Raw genomic sequence first — 21,085 nt, forward strand, 5'->3', positions numbered from 1 at the left:
GAGAGACAGACCTGCCATGAGTTCTAGGCGTCGGACGCATAATCTAGTGTCGGTGTTACAGGGGCTTTCTAACCAAAAGAGAGGAGCTGATTTCTATAGTTTTCTACCTAAATACCAGTTTTTTTTTTATTTGTCTTTATTATGTATTCCACAGGTTTATTCCATTTCAGATAGCTCGAGATGATATCACCTAAATACTTATAACTGTCAACTTCAGCGTTAAGCTCATGATCAAAATATGATAGATTTTTTGTTCTAAAATGAATGTATTGCTTCTTGTTATGTTAATTCTCATATTATTTTTACAACACCATTATGAGTTACGAGATACGGTATTGTTTACATTATCATGGTCGTCTACTGAATATACCTGTAGGAGCATAAATTATTCAGTCGTCAACAAACATTCTTATTTTCACTCCTCGTTACTGCTGATAAAAAAAAACAGTTAACAAATGTTAAAAAAATTAAAACCGTTTAGAACTCCCTGTAACGCCGAATTAGAGCGCAGCTCTTGAGGAGGAGGAGGGAAGGGTACTGAGGCTCACGTGTTCTCGTGGGGGGGGAGGGTCTTGTGACCAGGGGGGGGGTCATGTGACCTGGGGAGGGGTCACGTGACCTCCGGGGGGGTGGGTCGCGTGACTTTAGGGGGGGGGGAGGGTCACGCGACCTCACAGATACACCGGCGGCGACGACGACGCCGACGCCGCTTACGCCGGAAACAGGCGCCTAAGAGCTGCGCTCTAAAAAGCAGGGGACCCAACATAGAGCCCTGCGAAACACCGGAATGCCCTCTTAAAGGACCCATGAAACGAATTTCGGGCTGGGGTAAATCAATTTATATTGGGATTTGAATAATAGCACATCGTCCAGTGGGCCAAAAAAACAAAGGTAGATGGTCAGAAGCCTGAGTTTCGCTACGAAAATTTGCAAAACATAGCGGACTACTTCGTACCTCCTTCCCTTCGTAAACTCTCCGCCTTTTCACTGTGATACATCCACGGACCCCGCAGCGCGTCACCGAGCTACTAGCCACCATAACCGGGCCCCCGCAGCGCGTCACCAGGACCCAAGCGCACGTCACACGACACCGGACCTCACTTAATCCCTTTACCCCTAAGCTGACACTGCGGTGGAAGCTACGCGCTTGCCGGACCAATCAGCCGTCTCCCTTTCATCACCTGACCTCATTCTCTGCGGGTCGCGGTATGCGCGAGAGAGCATGATCACGTGGAAAATGTGTGGCTGGCCCAACGAGCACGTAGCTTCCACAGCACTGTCAGCTTCGGGGTGAACGGGGTGGGGAAAGCAACTAGTCGGAATTTTGAGCGACGGGCTAATCTTCTAGGGGGACAATGGCTGTGTCCGGCTGCAAGCGAGATTCCGAGCAAGAGGGGACTCCCCCCTTTCCGACTTCTTGAACTGTTTGGTACAATATGCGATTTATGAGTTGAGGAGGAAAGCTAAACAGAAAACAGTTGAAAAAGCGTTTCATGACTCCTTTAATAGTTTTTGAAAACCGCCATTAGTATCAAAGAACTGCTGTAAATTTCTGAGATATGCAGTAATCCATCTTATGATCAATGAAGGTGCACGGAAGTCAGTTAGTACATTAATTAACTTATAGTGGGACACTAGATTAAAAGCTTTTGGCTGATCAATAAAAGTGTCATTCACTTGCAGTTGATCGTTTATATAACCAGATATTTCATGATAACATTAAATTAATTGGGTCAATGTGGACAACCCTCTACGAAAACCGTGTTAACTGGGTCTTAGTGTGTGGTTCTCATCCATAAAATTGACTAGTTGCTTATTTAGATTATGCTCCAATAACTTATACGATCTATGTACAGGTCCAAAAAATAGGGCGATTTTTTGCAATCAAGTCACTTTCCCGCATTTTTAATGGGCACGACCCTTTCCATAAGGCACTGATCCGGTAAAATTAGTATGCACTGACCTAGAAAATTTATTTTTATTCATTTTTCAATTTATTACGCATGAAATTGATCACTGTACTCAAGCACCGGTCGTTTTTTTTATTTCTATTAACGAGCTTCTAAATAAATGTTTCCCCTTTTTTTTTAAACAAAAAATATGCATTCTAGAACAGAAAAAGAGCCAGACAATCGAGCCCGCGGGCTCGCACTGCTTTGACTAGATGGGGACGCCGCTTAATTTTGGATGTCGCAACGGTATTAAAAAGTTGCCTTTTGAGACTATGAAATTTTGAATGAATGAATGATGATTTATTTTTGGAGATATGTGCAAATAAGAAAAGTATAACCGGCGGTTGCGCGTACAGATACGAAGACAATGACATAAATGACAATAGACAATGACATAACGATGACGCGTTACCATGCTTTAGGTGTGGCTTATAGGGAGCGGGTCCAAATTTCCGAGGCTCAAAAAGACAGCCGCACTACGAACCCTAGGAAGAAACGAACATAATGTTTGTCGGCGGGATAAAAGTAATGCGATATTCCGTAAGCCAAGGTAGGTGACCGTAGTATGCACGGATTGCCCAAAAGTCGAAGGGTCTTGTTTATCCTTTTGTGTGAAAGTCTATTTATTGGTATGCTCCTATCAATGAAACTTCAGCTGCGTTTTGAGATGTTGTTGCGTTCGTCCGTTTTTTTATCGTTCCCCATCTCAGGGTTTACAAGATGTCTATTCACTTGACACCAAAAAGCAGGTTTTAGTACTTTTACGTAAAAGTATTTGTAGTGCTCGCTACAATAAAACATAATTCCAAATATGAATAGAAACAGTTAATTAAAATAAGAACTAAAAAAAAAAAAACTTTGGGGCTCCAATCCAGGCTGTGAAAGTGGCTGGCCAGCGAAGCTATGGCATCACCTGGAACGATTGACAACTGCATGATACCAAATGCCGCCGCTGGTTGTTTTGCCATTTTTTTTTCTCTTTCTCGCTCCTCGTATCTGCGCTGCGCTCCTCGGGAGTCCTAACTATGCGTGTTTGTTACCGTGAGAAGGTTGTTATATTCGATATATCTAATAACCCTCGAACATAAGATATTTTAGACTATTTTTAAAGAAATGGTAGTAAGTTATATAGAACGGTAGTTTAAAGGTGAATTAATTGTTTTCCGAATTTATGTATGTGGATGATACGGCTAATTTTCCAGTCACGTGTTGCGTTTCCAGACGAAAGGAATTCACTAAAATATCGGTTAAAACAGGGATGACGCATGCTTTGTATTTTTTAGTATTTTTGAGTTGATGAGGTAATCGCCATGGCCTACCCATGGCGGTGCTGCAACAACAATAAAATCAGTTGCTAAGAGGCTTCTTCTTTTATATATGAAAGGCTAGTGACCTTGCACCCCCCGTCACAAACTGCAGTCGCTGCGGCAGCTGGGGCAACGGTAATCTTTATCGGGAAACGTATGCGGTGAGCTCTACGTGCTTCGCATTCTTATAAGGGGTGCCTTGTTATAATAATGTGGTTTGGACGCTTCTTTTTTGCTTGTTGTTTATTGAAACTAATGCTGCGCTGTGTCTTGTATGCGTGATATGTGCACGTTTTTTCTTCGAATCGCTGAAAGTTTTTTCTTCCAACAGGACGCCGACACGAAAAAATACGACCAAAGAGTCATCTACATGCTTCGTTGTACAAAAACGACTAAATACTTCAAGCATTCATATTTTATACACGACGCATTAGTGCCTTTTGGGTTATGAACGTGGCGAAAGCAGCTCTTTTATGCGAGCGCTGTTAAAATTTATATGAAAAAGTACAAAGAGGATGAAGTCGCTGCAAACGATACCAAGTACATGGGTGACAAAATAAACAAATAATCCACCAACGACCGTTTAGCCTGGAAATGACGTCTATATTTTACTGCAAACAAAGTGCATACTACACATTTGCTGTAGATTTGAACGGCGGCAAGAAGTCCTTTCAAGCACAGCGCAACAAAAAGTTCTCGCATTTTTCAAACATGAGGGATGCACAGACTGGAAGCTTCCAGCGCAGCCTGGAAGTTGGGCTTTTGCAGCAAATTATTTCGATGTCAGCGTCTCAGGAAGCTGTACATCTGAACGCCGAGCAGACAAGCGGCTTCATCTAGAGTGCCATTGTTTGAGACAGGTGGCGCAAAACATGTATGGGATGTGATACAGCACGGGTACACTCCTTGAAATGACACTTGCTGCAAAAAGCAATCGCGTCGTCTGACGAGGCACCAAGGTTGGGTATCTTAAGAAAATTGGGTGACTGCAGACATGAGACAAAGCACAACGTAGAACTTTTTTTTGAACTCATGAAGAAACAGACCAAGCGAATGTTTATATCGGAAAAATCATTCCTCTTTATAATCAAAAGCAACTGATTCAAATTTTTTATGATGGCAGAGCACTATGCTTTGAAGAAACACACGTAGTGACTACTTGCATTGACTATATTTGCCTCCTTCTTTAAGATCATAAATGCGTGATCATAAAGAAACCTTGCGCTTCTTATTCGGCCATTAACACTCAGTCACTATCACTTAAGAGATTTCCGTTTCCATAAATAATTGGCTCCAGCCCTCACCTGTCTGAGAAACATCAACATACACAAAGTGCGGCAGGGCTAACGCTGAATCCTTTCCTCGCGCGTATCCGGAACATCGACGGTGCAAATATTCATAAACTGTTATAATATAAAGTGCAGAATTTATGCACATAATGATGGCATGTAGTTAGGTAGTAAAAGTAAGATCAAAAACTTCACAAGGCAAGACAAAAATCTCGGTGAAACGCCAACAAAAGACAAGCAAACAACTAAATACAACGCCTTCGCCATGGCGCGGAGGGGCTTGACGAGCGACGATTTGAAGCCACCTTATGGCGGCCGCGTCACGTAATTCCAAGATGGCAGCGCCCATGCGTCGGAGGGCGAAAATGTCTACAGTTAACGAAATCTCCTAGTAAAAATAACTTTTTGCTAACTTCCGTTGTAGTCTTGAATCTGTGTTTAAGTATGCCGATGTTGGGAATTGTCTTTATTAAACGTTACGCACTTCAAAAGTAACAATTTAAAAGAAATCGTCAAGCAAAATTGCTTTTGTATTGTTTTCTTTTAACCACCGCTGTGCACCACAGCGGCCTCCGGCAGAAACAAAGAATAAAAAAACAGATAAGCTTGGAGAAGAAAGGAATAGGAGTAATTGTTTGCGTTTTCCAATATAGAAGTGGTGGGTGAAAGGCAGAGAGGTAAGCCAATTGAAGGCCCAGGCCTCGCCTTCTAATAAGGTTCTCAGTATGTGTTCGGCCATGGAATTTGCGCGTATTAATTGTGCTCTACTAAACACCTCTTTTTTCGTAAGTCCGCCCTGCGCCATTTCCATGCATGGGAGCTATCCTTTATTTTGTTTTTGGATCTTTGTGTTTACATATGTGAAAAAATTATTTACGTCAGACTAAGAACAATGAGTCATTCAAAATAATCTGAGCCGCAGTACGCGCAAGTTGGGATAAAAAGACACGATTAACTAATTAAATTTGACTTTCCTATGAGAGTTGTCACCTTTTCACCCTGAAACAAAAGTGGCGTCGCAGTCCCCAATTTGCATGAAGCGTTTTTTACCACAGTGTTTTGACGGAAAGTCGTCGAGTGTCAATTTTTCTGGAACACAGATCTCCTATGTCATATCTTCGCACGACGTCTATAATATGCATGCTCGTTAAGCTTGGACAATATCAAATAAGCAGTGGTGAAAAGTACCCTTCTGTGTAACAATATGCTGATATTCTTTCTCTGCATTGAGGAGAGGAGCTTTATGCTGATGGAACCACGCGCTAAATGCGACGTAACTCTTGCTTTGTATATGTAACACGTCGACAGCAAGTGCCTCAAGAAACTTTCGGCACTTGTAACACTGTAACCTAACCTAACGTAGTACAACTGCTGTTCATTATTCTCTTGAATATCTGTGGCCACCCGTCATCGGGGTACGGCACTATCAAGACCAAACTTGTGGAGTTTTTTCTTCTATGTACGAATTAGTTTGGTCACGCGAAATAAGATTCAGTTACTTCATCGGTAGACCTGAAAAAACTCCAGTCTTATTCTCACCCTATCCTGCGCCATCTTTGCCTTAGAATATTGAATCTTAAAACATCATGAAACGACAGACAGACATTAAAAAAAGTAAACACTTAATAGTACATTGCCGTACTTGATGATAAACACGCCAGCTGTACCACATTTTTTGTTGCACCTAAGAAGGCGGAATATAAGTAGAAGTAGTAGCTTCAGCCGAACTTTGCAGGCACTTTAATTTTGTTTCTTTCTTAGACCTAGTTACAATTAATAATTCTTATGTGTCAGGAGCGAGGGAAGGAAAGGGTTACATATGAGACTCTGCGACGAGTAAGTTAATAAAACAACAAAAAAAACTAACCAAAGCCTGTTGGGTGAACTTGAATAGAGTCATCCTGAATACTCACTCTGAAAGCGGATATATTTTTAAGAGACTTTCTAAGCTAAGTCTCTTAACGAAATGTCGGACGTTGCTGTGAGGCTTCCCAGAAAATTCAGTTTCCTGACAATTTCTGGAAATGAGTAACTTGCTTAGTTGCGGTTGGATCGACGAATGATTATTTTTAGCAGCGTGTCTAATTGCCTCGTTCGTACCATCTCTTTTTTCCAGGCAACAAGTTCAGCTGCGACTGCAGGATCTCCTGGATCGCGCATCTGGCCAACTCCACCAGGAACGACAACTTCCGGCGCGAGCTGCGGCACATCAAGTGCGACTTCGCGGCGGCCGACGGTGCGACGGGTACCAGCAGCAAGGTGGCCCGACTCAGTGCCAAGGAGCTCAACTGCCCTCAAGACCACGAGAAGCCCAAGTTCGAGAACTCCCACCCTGACGCTAGAGTCGACAGCACAACAATGACCACCGTCGCTTCGCCGGACGAAGGCGACATCTTCGAACACCGGGACGACAGGAACCAGATCGAGGAGGAGGAGTCTGAAGAGGCGCTGGTCTCGGAGGCGCGGGATGACGTAACCGCGACGATGCAGACAATGAAGTACGAGATTGACATGGTGCTGAGTCAGCGGAAGGTGATGCAGAAGCAAGCCGCCCACTCGCGGAAGGACAACGGAAACTCCTGCGCCTCGCTGGTCGGCTGGAGCATCACTCTGCAGCTTTTCTTCGCCGTGGCTGCGAGCGGGATGACCACAGCAGGGATTTTGGCCCGGCATAGCTGATCTCATCAAACCGATATTATGCCTGTTTTTTTTTTCACTTAAAGAAATGCGCGTGACGAATGATGAGACCCATGAGAAAGCAGAGTGTGTGCGAAAAAACACCGGTACGCAGTCAACCCTCTTACACCTCAGTCAATGTAAATTCTTGTACAGGGCCAGAGGTTTCGCTCGTGTTTACGTTGATAGGAACGTGCTGTATACTTACAACACAATAATTATAACCAAGATTGCACTAAAGGGATCCCAAATATTTATTTCTGGAGTGTATAAATATTTGCACGTCAAGATACGATGCTGCAAAAATCACTTTACCTGGAGGCAATGTCGGTGAAGTCTTGGGGATCATTCATACCTTTATTAAATACGCTGTGAGCTATTAGAAGTTTTTCGGTGAATGCTGCATCGGGAGGCGGTCCAAATAATATTCACTGGACTTTTTTTAATCCATTTTTGTAACGGAAAAAGCAATCAATCTAATGTCCCACTTGTGAAACACGAAATGATATTAAAAAATTTGGGGCAACAAATGCAAATAAAACTTTTAGACGTTAGATGTTTTGACAATGTGGGGTCGGTCTTCGAGAATATGGCGACAGTGGTTCTTGTCATAGATAAGAGCGTGGACTCAAACTGCTAGCTTCCGCACGCCGGTAGCAGGTAGGGGTGCGGACTAATGTCAGAATTTCTCTATTTCGCAGCGATAACTTCAGCTTTACGTGGTCTAAGCTGCGGTTTGAAAAGAAAAAAAAAATGAAAGCCGTTTACAACTCCCTGTAACACCGAATTGGAGCGCAGCTCTTGAGGAGGAGGAGGGAAGGGTACTCAGGGTTACCTGTTCTCGGGGCGGGGGGGGGGGGGGGGGGTCATGGGACCTTGGGGGTCACGCGACCCCCCAGAAAAATTTTTCGGCTAGATTTAGCGGGGAATTTTTTTCGCTAGATTTAGCGTGGAAATTTTTCCGCTAGGTTTAACGGGAAAGTTTTTCCGCTAGACCGGGGAATTTTTTCCGCTATATCTAGCGGGGAATTTTTTCCGCTAGATTTAGCGGGGAAAATATTTCCGCTAGATTTAGCGGGGAAATTTTTCCGCTAAATCTAGCGGGGAAATTTTTCCGCTAGATATAGCGGAGAAAATTTTCCGCTAGATTTAGCGGGGAACTTTTTCCGCTAGATTTAGCGGGGAACTTTTTCCGCTATATTTAACGGGGAATATTTTCCGCTAGATTTAGCGGGGAAATTTTTCCGCTAGATTTAGCGGGGATTTTCTCCCGCTAGATTTTTCCGCTATATTTAGCGGAGAAATTTTTCCGCTAGATTTAGCTGGGAAATTTTTCCGCTACATTTAGCGAGGAATTTTTCCCGCTAGACTTAGCGGGGAAATTTTTCCGCTATATTCAGCGGGAAATTTTTTCCGCTAAATCTAGCGGGGAAAATTTTTGATTTAGCGGGGAAATTTTTCCGCTAAATCTAGCGGGGAAATTTTTCCGCTAGACTTAACGGGGAAATTTTCCCCCTAGATTTAGCGGGGAAATTTTTCCACTAGATTTAGCGGGGAATATTTTCCGCTAGATTTAGCGGGGAAATTTTTCCGCTAGATTTAGCGGGGAATTTTTCCCGCCAGATTTTTCTGCTAGATTTAGCAGATAAATTTTTCCCGCTAGATTTAGCGGGGAAACTTTTCCGCTACATTTAGCGGGGAATTTTTCCCGCTAGATTTAGCGGGGAATTTTTTCCGCTAAAGCTAGCGGGGAAAATTTTTCCGCTAGATTTGGCGGGGAAATTTTTCCGCTAAATCTAGTGGGGAAATTTTTCCGCTAGATTTAGCCGGGAAATTTACCCATAATGCACCGCGCGGTACGCCGATGGTGACGCCGACGGCGACGGCGACGGCGACGGCGACGCCGACGCCGCTCAAGCCGGAAACGGGCCCCTAAGAGCTGCGCTCTCAAATGGGAGGTCTCCGAGAGGGAGTAACCATCGGAGCGCTGTACCGCTCGCCCTTCACATTCGCTAGTCAATGGGGAGTTTTAGGGAACCGTACTTGCACATCTGACACGCTGCAATGGGACCTCCGGTACAAACTGCGCGTGCGCTACCCCACAAGGCTCGCATATGCTCAGTTCGTACCGTATGGCCCATCGAACCGTATTGGGAGTGCAAAAATGTTTTCCTAAAACTCTGTAATAAACTAGAACTGAACCGTACTCGTAGCTGGTATAGCCACTGACAAGGAGTGTGGCCTTAATATGCTTTTCGTCACGTCATTCTATCTTTAGAATCCTTCTCATCGGGTGCAGCAGTCTCTTTGGCTGAGAGATGATAGTATGATGCTTGCAATTTTCCAAGCCCTGCGTTATTTAAGCTCTCAATAACTATAGGAAAAACGTGAAAGAAAAAAAAACTCTGTATCAAGGTAGCAACCGTCGTTTCACTCACAGACTGCTCAAAAAAAAAAAAACGCGAGCTGCCACTCCACGTTCCCATGATGTTTCTTTTTGACTTCACAGAGAGAGTGCCGAGTGATTGGTGTTTTCTGTGCATCACCGACGCAGCATACATGCAATAACTTTCGAATGTGTAGAAATACTCCCACAGCGATTGAGGTGCGAGACGATTTGCTGCGTGCCTGCTTGAGATTTTTGTTTCTCTCTCCGAAGCCAAAGCTATTTGCTTGAGCAAATGGCCGGTGGTTGGTTCTTTTTAATGTGGCAGGTTCTCGGCCAGTGAGATCACCTGAAATACATAAACTATCTCGCTCGCAGGAAGCGTTCCCGTGAGCTAAAACGGATGTGACATCAGTCTGTTAACCTCGGATGATTTGTTTTCGAAATCGCGTTTTGTTTCCTCTCACTCGTGTCTCTCATTTTATTTTCGGATCCAGTGAGCAGAATTGGTATGTGTGCACCCAATACCTTCTTGCATGGATTATTACTTGACGATTAAGGGAAACAGTGATATTTGTTTTGGATAGTTTAGAATCTTGCGAAATGCTAGGTTTTTTAGGCTAGTTTGAAACGCGGATTGGATTTACTCATCGTGCTTGTTCTTGCGCGAATAAGGAAAAAAATGCTTGTATTCTACAGAAAGTCGTGTGCATAACTAACATTAAATATTTATTGATACCTCCGAAATACGTTGTACGAAGAAAGCTTTTAACTATAAAAAAAACCACGTTTTCTAAAGAGCCTTAACAAATATAGTATCTAAAACACATAGAACGTAGCCGAGTCCAACCTTGACAACTAATGCTTTAAGCCACTGCATTTTGAGGTGATTCTTCCTTATTTAACTGTCTCAGACTCTTCATATGTTAAAACTGAGATTTATAACACGAATGCAAACAAATATAATCCGGTTAAACAGTACAGTTTTGAATATTGTTATTTTTTCTTAAGGTAGTGATAACATGAACGACACTCGTCAAAAGTAAGCGTTCCAAGAAAAGGGAACCTGAGATTGTTCTAGTTCTTGTAGTTTCTCCAAAATATACAAATGGAAACAAACATAAAAATTACTGTAAATGCTAGGGTGGAAATAACAATGTTTCACAATTAAGAAGGAACATCCCCGAAGCGTGTGATTTCTGCTATTTTTCGCATGGTCTCGACACGAGCCAGTTGAATGTTTGGGAAGCAAGGTATATGCTATTGAAAGAATAAGCACAGGGACGAACGCGAAGACACATGAAGATGTGTCTTCTGTCCGTCCCTGTGTTTATTATTTCAGCAACGTATAATTTCATCAACGTGCTCACCTTCTAAACATAATATACCAGAATTGATTTTTTTTTTTTGCCTCTTCTAACGACGAGGCTAATTAACACGATAGCTCCTGATGATTTCATTTCCTGGTCATACTAAAGAAAAAGAGTATTTTCAAAGCTTGTACAGATAGGGTGGAGTGTAAATATGAATCACGTTGAAGGTAGAATGCGTTAGTCGTGACATTAGCATCCTATTGCGCGCCCTATACGCAGCTAGTCACAACGTGTTTTCGTCTCAATTTTGTGAGTGAATCCTTACGTTTCTCCTTGTGGAACACGCTTTACGCACGGAATGATGACGATGCTATTTGGTGCACGCGGATATCAGCCTGAATTAATATGAACGTGTATTTGACGCCAAAAACAAAGTCATAACCTTTATATCTGTCCTTGTTTCGACGTGGATTTTCTGACATTCCCGAAATGTTTGTTTATATAGTTTCGTCTGAAATGCTCGTATTATTCGCAATGCTGCCGTAGAAATGTTTAAGAAAATATCATTAAACTAAACGCGCGATCAAGGTCATTCTGCCACGGCTTGAGCGCAAATTCACTTGCATAATAATTTTGAAAAAGTGTCCGTAATTTCTGTACCAAGAACAGATGATGTTTATAGCTCTAAAAAAAAAAAAAAAGTATTTATAGGCGTAATATAATTTTTTCTGCAGGTCCACATGTTGAAGATCCCAGCAGGGAGCGCAATATCTGGCTAGTAAAATTTCTCTCAACAGAGGAACGGCGCTAAATATTGCTTGGAATGTTCTAACACTACACGGCGACTCGAATATCGTTGTAATCTGCGTTAAGGGTTTGCATAAGAACTTCCGGAGGATGTTCACCTTACGCTTGTACAATGTCTGCTTGTTTGATTTGTGCGAATACTATGTGCATGATTTCCCAAAGCCCAGCGTAATTAGCTGAGCGTGAAGCGATATGAGACCTCAGGTGATCTATGCACTCTTGTAAGGGTCTTGTATAAAGCACCGCAATGCACTCAGAACGATATTATTTTTTTTAACTAGTTTAGCCAACGAGGCAAGCGAAGTGGTTAAAATCACCTAAAGATAGATGCTACAGGTGCATTTCGAAAAAGTATGCTGCCAGGCATCTCCGAGAGTGCTTATTCTCTAAGAAATGATGAGGGCTTCGACCCTGGCTCTTTTGCTTGTGTGTTGCGTGTCCCCGCTTCTGCGATCAAGCGACGTCCTGCCAGAGAAGCGAGCTTCATCTGCCCCAGGATGTAAACCCAGTGCCTTTTTGGGTCAAATGTCAATTTCAGGAGAAGTAAAGCACTGTTTTCCCGCCCGGCAAATTGTTGATTCGCTTTTTTTTTTTTAGTTTCTGGCCCAGGCTGAACAATCTGTTCGCTTGTACTTCTTACTGCAATCCAGACTATCCTAACCTGCTACCGTAAAAAAAAGAAAAGCTCTTAAACATTTTGTTTGAAATACAAAAGAAAACTAAGAAGCTAGAAATAGACGTAAATATACATTGGAAACATTAAAACTTTAACCTTTTTGACTCAGTATATTTTCTTTTGCCTTTAACGCGAGATTGCGCTGTAAATGTAATGTATTTACGCATTTTAATAGATTCCCAAACACACCATGTAAGATGTTTACTGGCAAGATTACATGTTCATGGCATTGTAAGTGAAGCAGAAAGAAATCTTTTACGATATTTTTTTAATTCTCGGCGGACGTGTGTAATAAAGTAATAAATTTCAACACATTTATTTAAAACGGATACGTAATCGCCATTCTTTTCTGCATGAAAGCGCGCTGCTGTGATGTTTCGAGAAAACTGAAGTCAGTGATGCTGTTTAAAAGATAATAGGATCTTAGACAAAAAAGAAACGGGTTTTATAAAAACCGGTTTATACAAAACAGCTACAGTTGACTTTCGAGAGTATGAAAGCACCGATAGCTTGTCTTATATTTAAAAAAAAAACGTTTTTTTTCTCTTTTTTTTTTTAGCGAGCTAACTTTAAATCTTGATAAAAATGAAATGAAGCAAACGGCATCAAGCGATTAAAATTGGTAATAATGGCGCATTATGTATTTTATGGTATTAAGAGGTTGGCAAGGCCAACAAATATAGCGCCGATCATGGAAAGCGCCTGATGTTCTCTGTAAGGAGGGAGAAGGTAGCAAACCCCGTTAGACACGCTCTCAGTGATAAAAAGGTGTCCAGCTTTTTACCACTGAAATTGCCTGCCAATCGGGGCATGCTGAAAATTGACCTTTCCATTGTGTCAAGTTGATAAAAAAAAAAAAAGGAGTTAATTTGTCCGGTGAGAGCTTCGCGGTGCAGTATGAGGAACGGCCGAGAGCGTTGGAGTTTGATTAATGTTTTACAGTGAGAAACTGAACTGCCTGCGTTGCGATATTTTAGCGAAGAGTGCGATGTTGTAGCAAGAACTACCTGTTTTTTTGTTTTTTTTTAGCCACTTGGGACTCACAAACGGGAGCCTTCAAGCGAAGCCCTGTCGCATGAACTCTTATGCAGATTGTTCAAAAGCTGGCACGCTGTCGAATTCATTAAGGCTCGTTAAATTCGGCAACGGGCGAGGACCCCTGAAAGTTTTACGGTGCTCTAGACAAGTTCATTAATAGGCACAACAAGCGGTGGCTTCCAATTATTGCAAAACAGGTTCGTTGGCATTCACTACTCGTTCAATGTCGAGCTACATGTTCGCGACAGCAGGAGTCGGAGGACAATGGGACGCCTGGAACGCTCGCCTAAACATTTTCACTAACTTCCAAATAACGTGTTTACAATGTTCCTTAATTCGGCTTTAATGATTAGCTCACTCGTACATTATTTTTCTCTCTGTTTACATTCGAGTCACCTTGAGTGGATCCGTCAAACATCTTGAAAACAGCGCTTATACACCTTAAAAGTGCCCAAAATACTGCGAACCCCCGAGTAACACGCTTTGTGTCAGAAATTAAAAGCGCTTTCAATAAAAGACGATACAAAAACAAAACTGCAGCGACATTTATTTTTAAACACCTATAATGTATTAGATGCATTACTTAAGGGCCATTTTTAATTTGCTTAGAAGATATTTGAGGATTTGGAGAGTTGTTTCTACGAGCTTAGTTCAATATTCTTTTATTATTGGACATGTCACCCCGCACTACGGAGGGTATCTGCATGTCGTGACTATAGTGGGAGGCTGTGGCATGCACATTAGCCGGATTTCGTGGAAAGTCGTCCAGCAGGTGCAGTGGTAGAGCATCAGGCCGTCGACATAATGAGCATAGTTGTAAATCCGAGACTGGGGATACGGACAAGGGACAGACACAGAACGACACGGACGAAGTCCCTTGTCCGTAGCTCCAGTCTCGGGTTTACAACCATGCTCAATTTACACCAACTAGCCTGCACCTTCTTCATTGCTTCACGACATAATGTGTTCGATTTCTGATGGAGCATGAGTACATATAGCCAGTATTCACTGGCGGCCATATCTGTGTGCGCGAATGGGGAGCGCGTGCTGATGGCGAGCTTCCACAGTTCTTTTGCAACGTGCATACCAAACCATCAAGAGTGCCAAACTTAGCAGCCTATTGATGTGAGCTCGTTCCGAGCATGCGCTCTAAACAGCACCCACAAACATGGCGTCCAGTGAATAGTCCCTATAGATGGCTTTAATTCGAAGTAAGCGCTTGCATGCCTTGTTTCACTTGTGCTGCTGTCGTAACCAAAGTCTCTGTGCTGACATGCCCTGCCATGGTGCATGCACGGAAGGACAGACGGAACCCTTTCTGGGAGCAGTGGATTTCGCATCAAGCACTCCACACTTTAAAAACCGTCTTACTCAAAACGCGATCTATGCGACGGACAATGAGCAAGCTGAACGTCCGTGCACAGATTGAGATTTCGATGCCAACCCATATCATTCTGACTACAGGCTTCGTGGATCGCAGCGATTGTCCCACCCGTATGCTCTTGGCAAAAATACATGCATATATATATAAATTTATAAGTCAAGGATGCGTACTGTCGAAGTTACTAATTCGAAGTTTATTACGACGTTTCGAGAGCATCATAATAAACTTCGAATTAGTAACTCCGACAGTACGCATCTTTCACTTATTAACTTTTCCCGGTCCATTGTTTTTATATTTACCTTACTTCACCTATATAAATATATAAATATACATATATATGGGTGGTTTCATTTGAATTCGACCAAGCTTGTCGGGGTCGGTCCTCAGAATTATCTGTCAAAAATATATGTGAAATCCCAAACCCTGCGATGAACAAAACTGCCTTTCAAAAAAATTAGAAATATGTAGTTCGAGAGAAAAAAAATATGGAACGCTGCCGGGTGAAATGCGTGGAAATCGCGATTCCATTTCTGCTCAAGTTTAGACGCTCTTTACAAAATATTGACTAATCACTTACTCCTAATACTTTTTATACTATAAGTATGCGATGTGTTCTATTTTTAGAGGTAAATTATAGTTTTTTACCATTTTTAGTTATTTTTACATAAAATCGCAAACATGCCACCGAGAGCAATGTCGACTAACATTGGGATAGCTATATCAAACGAACGGTTTGGAGCTGTGTCATGAGATATATATCAATACGTAGCTATTTAAATAACCTGTCGATTGATATGTTTTTCTTGTTTATCGATTTTATTGAACACTATTGATTTCACCCCAAATATGTACAAAAATTGAAAATATACAAAGTTCGAAATAAATTTTTTCAAAAAGGCCATTTTTTATTTTCTTCTAACTTCTCTACTTCATAGCCCATAAGGTGTAGAAATAGTGTATATAAGTCTTGGGTGTAATATTTTTGTTGTATGTTGATGACAACCAGTTAAATAAGCCAATTTTAAGCCTGTCACTCAATCCTTGGTTCATCTATTCTGGCTTCACCACATTGGTACTGGCGGCCTCAATAATAACAATCGGTTTTAGAAGCCAGTTCATCATGATCAGTTTGCCATTATATATGCTCATGACGACTCCTGGAACATCTGACATACGTTACGGAGGGCAAAACCTACCATTCACGTTAACAGTAATGCCACCTTCAGTCTATTTGTGACACGAGCCGACATGTCCAAAGCTCTGGCAGGTGAACGTTCTCATCTTAAAAATTTCTCATGCACAGTGTGACATAAATAAGTGTAATTTCAATATAAACACCAAACAATCACTCATGAAGCAGCTCAGTACCTATCTTCTGTGATCATGGAAATTTGTTTACACTGATGAACGCATGGACATTTTTTTGCACAAACTTGAACTGTTTGAGCTATGTAGATAGTTTTATTTTGCTTATAAGCTTACACACGTAATACAAAGTACAGCTCACAAAATGAAAAACAAAAACGCTGGTATCACGACACAAAAAGACACTCGATTTAACTACTAATGTATTCACGTTAATAAAATACATGGTGCACAACACTCCCCCGTCTATACATGCAGAGGCTTTTACGAAACGTCTGGAATTTGCCTACACAGTTAACAAAGTCACACATTTTGAAACAACATGTAGGCACTAAAATACCGTTTATGCAGTTCGCTGAAGATGGATTTCCCCTTTTTCAAGTCGCCACACGTGGGAGAGGCGGATGCCTTTTTGAACCGGTATGGATCCCCATTCGGCTCTCTTGGTTTTGCGGAAATCACTCACGTCTTCTTGCTTTAAATTTAGGAGAGTCACATTTTTTACACACTTTCCCACCTTGCGCACAAAGTCCGTTGATTTCTGTATGGCCTCATCCACAGGCGAACGGAGGTTGTGCACCGTCGCCTGATGCTTCAGTAGCCCCCCTACTCCATCACAGGCGCTCTTGCCGTGTCCTGAGGCAGAAAAAACCCATTTCACCTTCGGAAGACCGGCTCGTTGGAACTCGTAGAGCTGAAATCTATTCTTAAAGTGAGCTGGTGCACCGTCAGATATATACGTTAATGACGTATAAACTGGAATGTTGTTCTCCAGCCAGTCCTCAATGCACCTTAGAGCGAGTACTGCGTGAGCAGTGTCATGGCACAGGTCTTCACACACGACACCGAAACATTTGGGACCTTGCGATGTCGACGCAACACATGTGAACACGGAGATTTGACGCTTGTGCCAGTGATGCTCTTGTATCTCGTGTGGCAGGGTCACCGTCCAGTTTTCCGCAAAATCAAAGTTCATGACAATATGCCTTGTGGTCACCTTGCTCTTCTCAACCCGAACAGCTTCCCGTTGACTTCTACGGATGAAGTCGTGAGTAGAAAACCTTGTGGCCCATTTTTGCATCTCTTTCAAAAAGGCGTTCGAGTCCGCAGTCTTATTCACCAAATTGCCATTCTCCCACGTGCAAAATCTAATCTCCTCATCTGGAACCAATTGTAATTCTTGTAAGGAGAGCCGATCAATGCTAGGGCATTTCTTGCATTCGCCCCGCAAGCAATTGGGCGTTGAGTCTGGGCAAAGGCACAGAGCGACAATATCCTCAGCCGTTATTTTTTCTTCCCGTACGCTGTTGAGGGCAGATAAGCACAAATCAAAATTTGTGCAGCACACGCATGCACACACGGTTTGGTCAGGGTTCAGCTTAACCCATTTTGGTCGCAGCGAATAAAATTTGGTCAATCCTAATTTGGAGTCCGGGTTAGCTTTCTTAAACAGCTTGTAGGCTTCTCTTATGGACCTGGTCATGTAGCGCTTGACAACGGCTTGTTGTTCCCCATCCTTCATAATGTTTGCAACGTCCTTTTTGTTGGGGCTCTGCCGGGAACAGTCGAAATCATCGTCGGTGTAAAACCGCGTGGCTGACTGCACGATGTCCTCGCCTATCTTAGCGCCTTGGTATGGCTCGATACGATCCCATACGCCAAAACGTTCACGAAGTCGCTTGGCCTTTTTTAGTATGTAGCTCGATGCCTCCGGGATTAAACGTGCGACCTCGTTAACAGTTAAACTTGCAGGCACAAGCGTGAGCAGCTGGCATCTCTCCTGGTAAGACGGTGTCTTGACAAAGGCTTCTCTGAGGTTTGCCCACCACTCGTCACAGTTAAGGCAGGAGGATTCAGTCCCAGAGTTTGACTCACTCGTTTCCAGGCTATATGCTGTAGCCAACTTTTTACGTACTTGTCTGCTGTACGACACTTCCATTTCCCGCTGTTTTCTTGCCGCATAGGAGTGACGGCTCTTCGGGTTTACGACAGACGGCATCCGCAAGGGAGTTGTCTCAAGCCCTTTAGCAGATATTTCTTCGTTAATGTCATCTACTACTTCATGTTCTTCAATGAAGCTTGCCGGAGAGCTTGAAGATGGGTCACTCACCGCACAGGCTGAAAGTTGCTAACCGGTTCGTCGAAAACAGTTCTGGCAGAGCATATCCGTCGACAGAACAGTAGCAGCTTTGGCTGGCGACAGAATTCTTTTCAATGCTTCTACGTTGAGGTCGGTTACGGGTCGAAAATGTCGGTTGCGGTATATCACTCGCTTATGTCTCTCAAAGTAGTCGGCACAGGACTTCCTTTTGACGCTGAAAACTGCAGCCATGACTGAAACGTGGACGTGAGAAATACGAGTGGCCACCTAATTCTACGTTCAAACCGGTGTGTTATTCCTTGCCGCGATCTTTTGCTTGTTTATTATTTCTCTCTTTCTGCTTATCTTCTTGTTGTTTTAGTATCGACGACTGTGTGAATATAATCGCTGAAAACCATCACCGAGAAAGAGCGCGCTGTATGACTTTTCATTTAAAGGGGAGGGAAGTAATAAATAGCGAAAAACGACGATAACAAAATCGCGGGATAAATGAGGACTGCAAACTTTAGGAAACACGTACAAAATCAAATAGACGAACTTAAAAGAGATAGACGCCGACAGAGAGTTTCTCTTTGGTGTGGTGCTTGCGTGCCCGAGACTGGTCTTGCCGGCAACCGCCAAAAATCACAGTGATCATAACTAAGATGCGTTGCGACCCCTGCGTAAACAAAGTTCCGCGCGTTCAGGAGATCGGCATGATAAAGTCAAAACTCTACTCTGTTCGTTTCCTTCCCTAGATAACCTTGACTAGACGGAGACAGACAAGTTTGCGCAGTGAGGTCCTTTGGTCAGAGAAGGATAGTTGGGGACAGCGAACCGGTCCGATAAACAGCCTCGGTCGGGAGCACGAGGTCAGCAAAGCTTATCGTAGGTCAACGAGGTCAACTAAGCTTATCAATGATTGTCTCAGATGTATCGTCTGAGACAATCATTGCTCTCCCTCGCGCTGATCAAAAGGGACCCGCGTTTGGGTCAGTTCGATGAAGAACAGAGTGCTACTTACGTTAGCACCCCGTTTGATGCAAGAAAAAAAAACGTTTGTTTTATTATTTTTATTTTGAAGAGGAGTCGTCTTCAAGTTCTACGTGGCTGTCAGAAATATTTTGTTCGCGATTTGTTAAACTACGTAAACAAATTACAACCAGATGTCCAACTCTCTTGGTGAAACGCCGGCTGCCGCTTTCGGGAGCTCTACGTTCTTAATTCCTACCAATTTCGCTCCTGTTCGTGATTTAAAGTAAAGGAAATGACAAGAAGCTTCCTTTAGCCGTTAAATTTGAAGGCAAAATTACAAAGCAATAAGAACATTTTAATCATTCTTCTTTCCATAGCTATAACGGCTTTTGCAATAATAGTAAGGGGTTTCATTTCTCTCACAAACCGGGCTATCGTATGTAACATATAGGTTGCATATTCAAGTTCACTTAACCGCACTCTGCTTCAGCGATTTAATCGGTAAGAACACTCGCCCGCCAAATCTCAAAATATAATGTCTAGCTTGTCCCGCTCTCAGACTGCAGGTGGCATTACTGTTAACGTGAATGGTAGGTTTTGCCCTCCGTAACGTATGTCAGATGTTCCAGGAGTCGTCATGAGCATATATAATGGCAAACTGATCATGAGGGACTGGCTTCTAAAACCGATTCTTATTATTGAGGCCGCCAGTACCAATGTGGTGAAGCCAGAATAGATGAACCAAGGATTGAGTGACAGGCATAAAATTGGCTTATTTAAATGGTTGTCACCAAAATACAACAAAAATATTACACCCAAGACTTATATACACTATTTCTACACCTTATGGGCTATGAAGTAGAGAAGTTAGAAGAAAATAAAAAATGGCCTTTTTGAAAAAATTTATGTCGAACTTTGTATATTTTCAATTTTTGTACATATTTGGGGTGAAATCAATAGTGTTCAATAAAATCGATAAACAAGAAACACATATCAATCGATAGGTTATTTAAATAGCTACGTATTGATATATGTCTCATGACACAGCTCCATACCGTTCGTTTGATATAGCTATCCCAATGTTAGTCGAAATTGCTCTCGGTGGCATGTTTGCGATTTTATGTAAAAATAACTAAAAATGGTAAAAAACTATAATTTACCTCTAAAAATAGAACACATCGCATACTTATAGTATAAAAAGTATTAGGAGTAAGTGATTAGTCAATATTTTGTAAAGAGCGTCTAAACCTGAGCAGAAATGGAATCGCGATTTCCACGCATTTCACCCGGCAGCGTTCCATATTTTTTTTCTCTCGAACTACATATTTCTAATTTTTTTGAAAGGCAGTTTTGTTCATCGCAGGGATTGGGATTTCACATATATTTTTGACAGATAATTCTGAGGACCGACCCCGACAAGCTTGGTCGAATTCAAACGAAACCACCCATATATATATATATATATATATATATATACAGGGTGTTATTTTTTATTCGAAACAAATTTTTAAAAAAGGCGTCTTTACTGCTACGTGAATGCCGTCTTCACTATGTGTTTCTTGAGCTCGGCGGACATTCGAGAGGCGAACAACCGTCACAGTCTGGTGAGTCATTAACTAAAATCTGTTAATTAACTTTTTAATTATTGGTTTTATGGACCATGTTGCAATTGTAATTTTGAAGCCAGCCGTCCTGGAAGGCTATACCAACTTAAACATTTAAAAAAAATGCAACTGGTTTGGAGATATCCGTCGACAATTTCTCCCCTTTCTATCATCCGATTCCAAAACTGAAAGTTCCAAGTGCGCCGGAAGCGCTGATCACGTGACGCTTGTAG

At 42.3% G+C, this 21,085-nt stretch overlaps 1 protein-coding gene across 1 annotated transcript in view; it reads left to right on the forward strand.

The window, feature by feature from the left end:
* The window catches only part of LOC121837522 (connectin-like), a 207,941-nt gene extending 200,714 nt beyond the window's left edge, over positions 1-7,227 (forward strand). Inside the window, exon 3 of the mRNA XM_042293131.1 lies at positions 6,665-7,227. Coding sequence (XP_042149065.1) covers positions 6,665-7,227 — 563 coding nt within the window. The remainder of the gene's footprint in view (positions 1-6,664) is intronic.
* The last annotated feature ends 13,858 nt before the right edge of the window (positions 7,228-21,085 follow it).

This window comes from Ixodes scapularis, unplaced genomic scaffold, assembly GCF_016920785.2.
Source record: "Ixodes scapularis isolate PalLabHiFi unplaced genomic scaffold, ASM1692078v2 PGA_scaffold45__5_contigs__length_3442486, whole genome shotgun sequence".
NCBI classification, from domain to species: Eukaryota; Metazoa; Arthropoda; class Arachnida; order Ixodida; family Ixodidae; genus Ixodes; species Ixodes scapularis.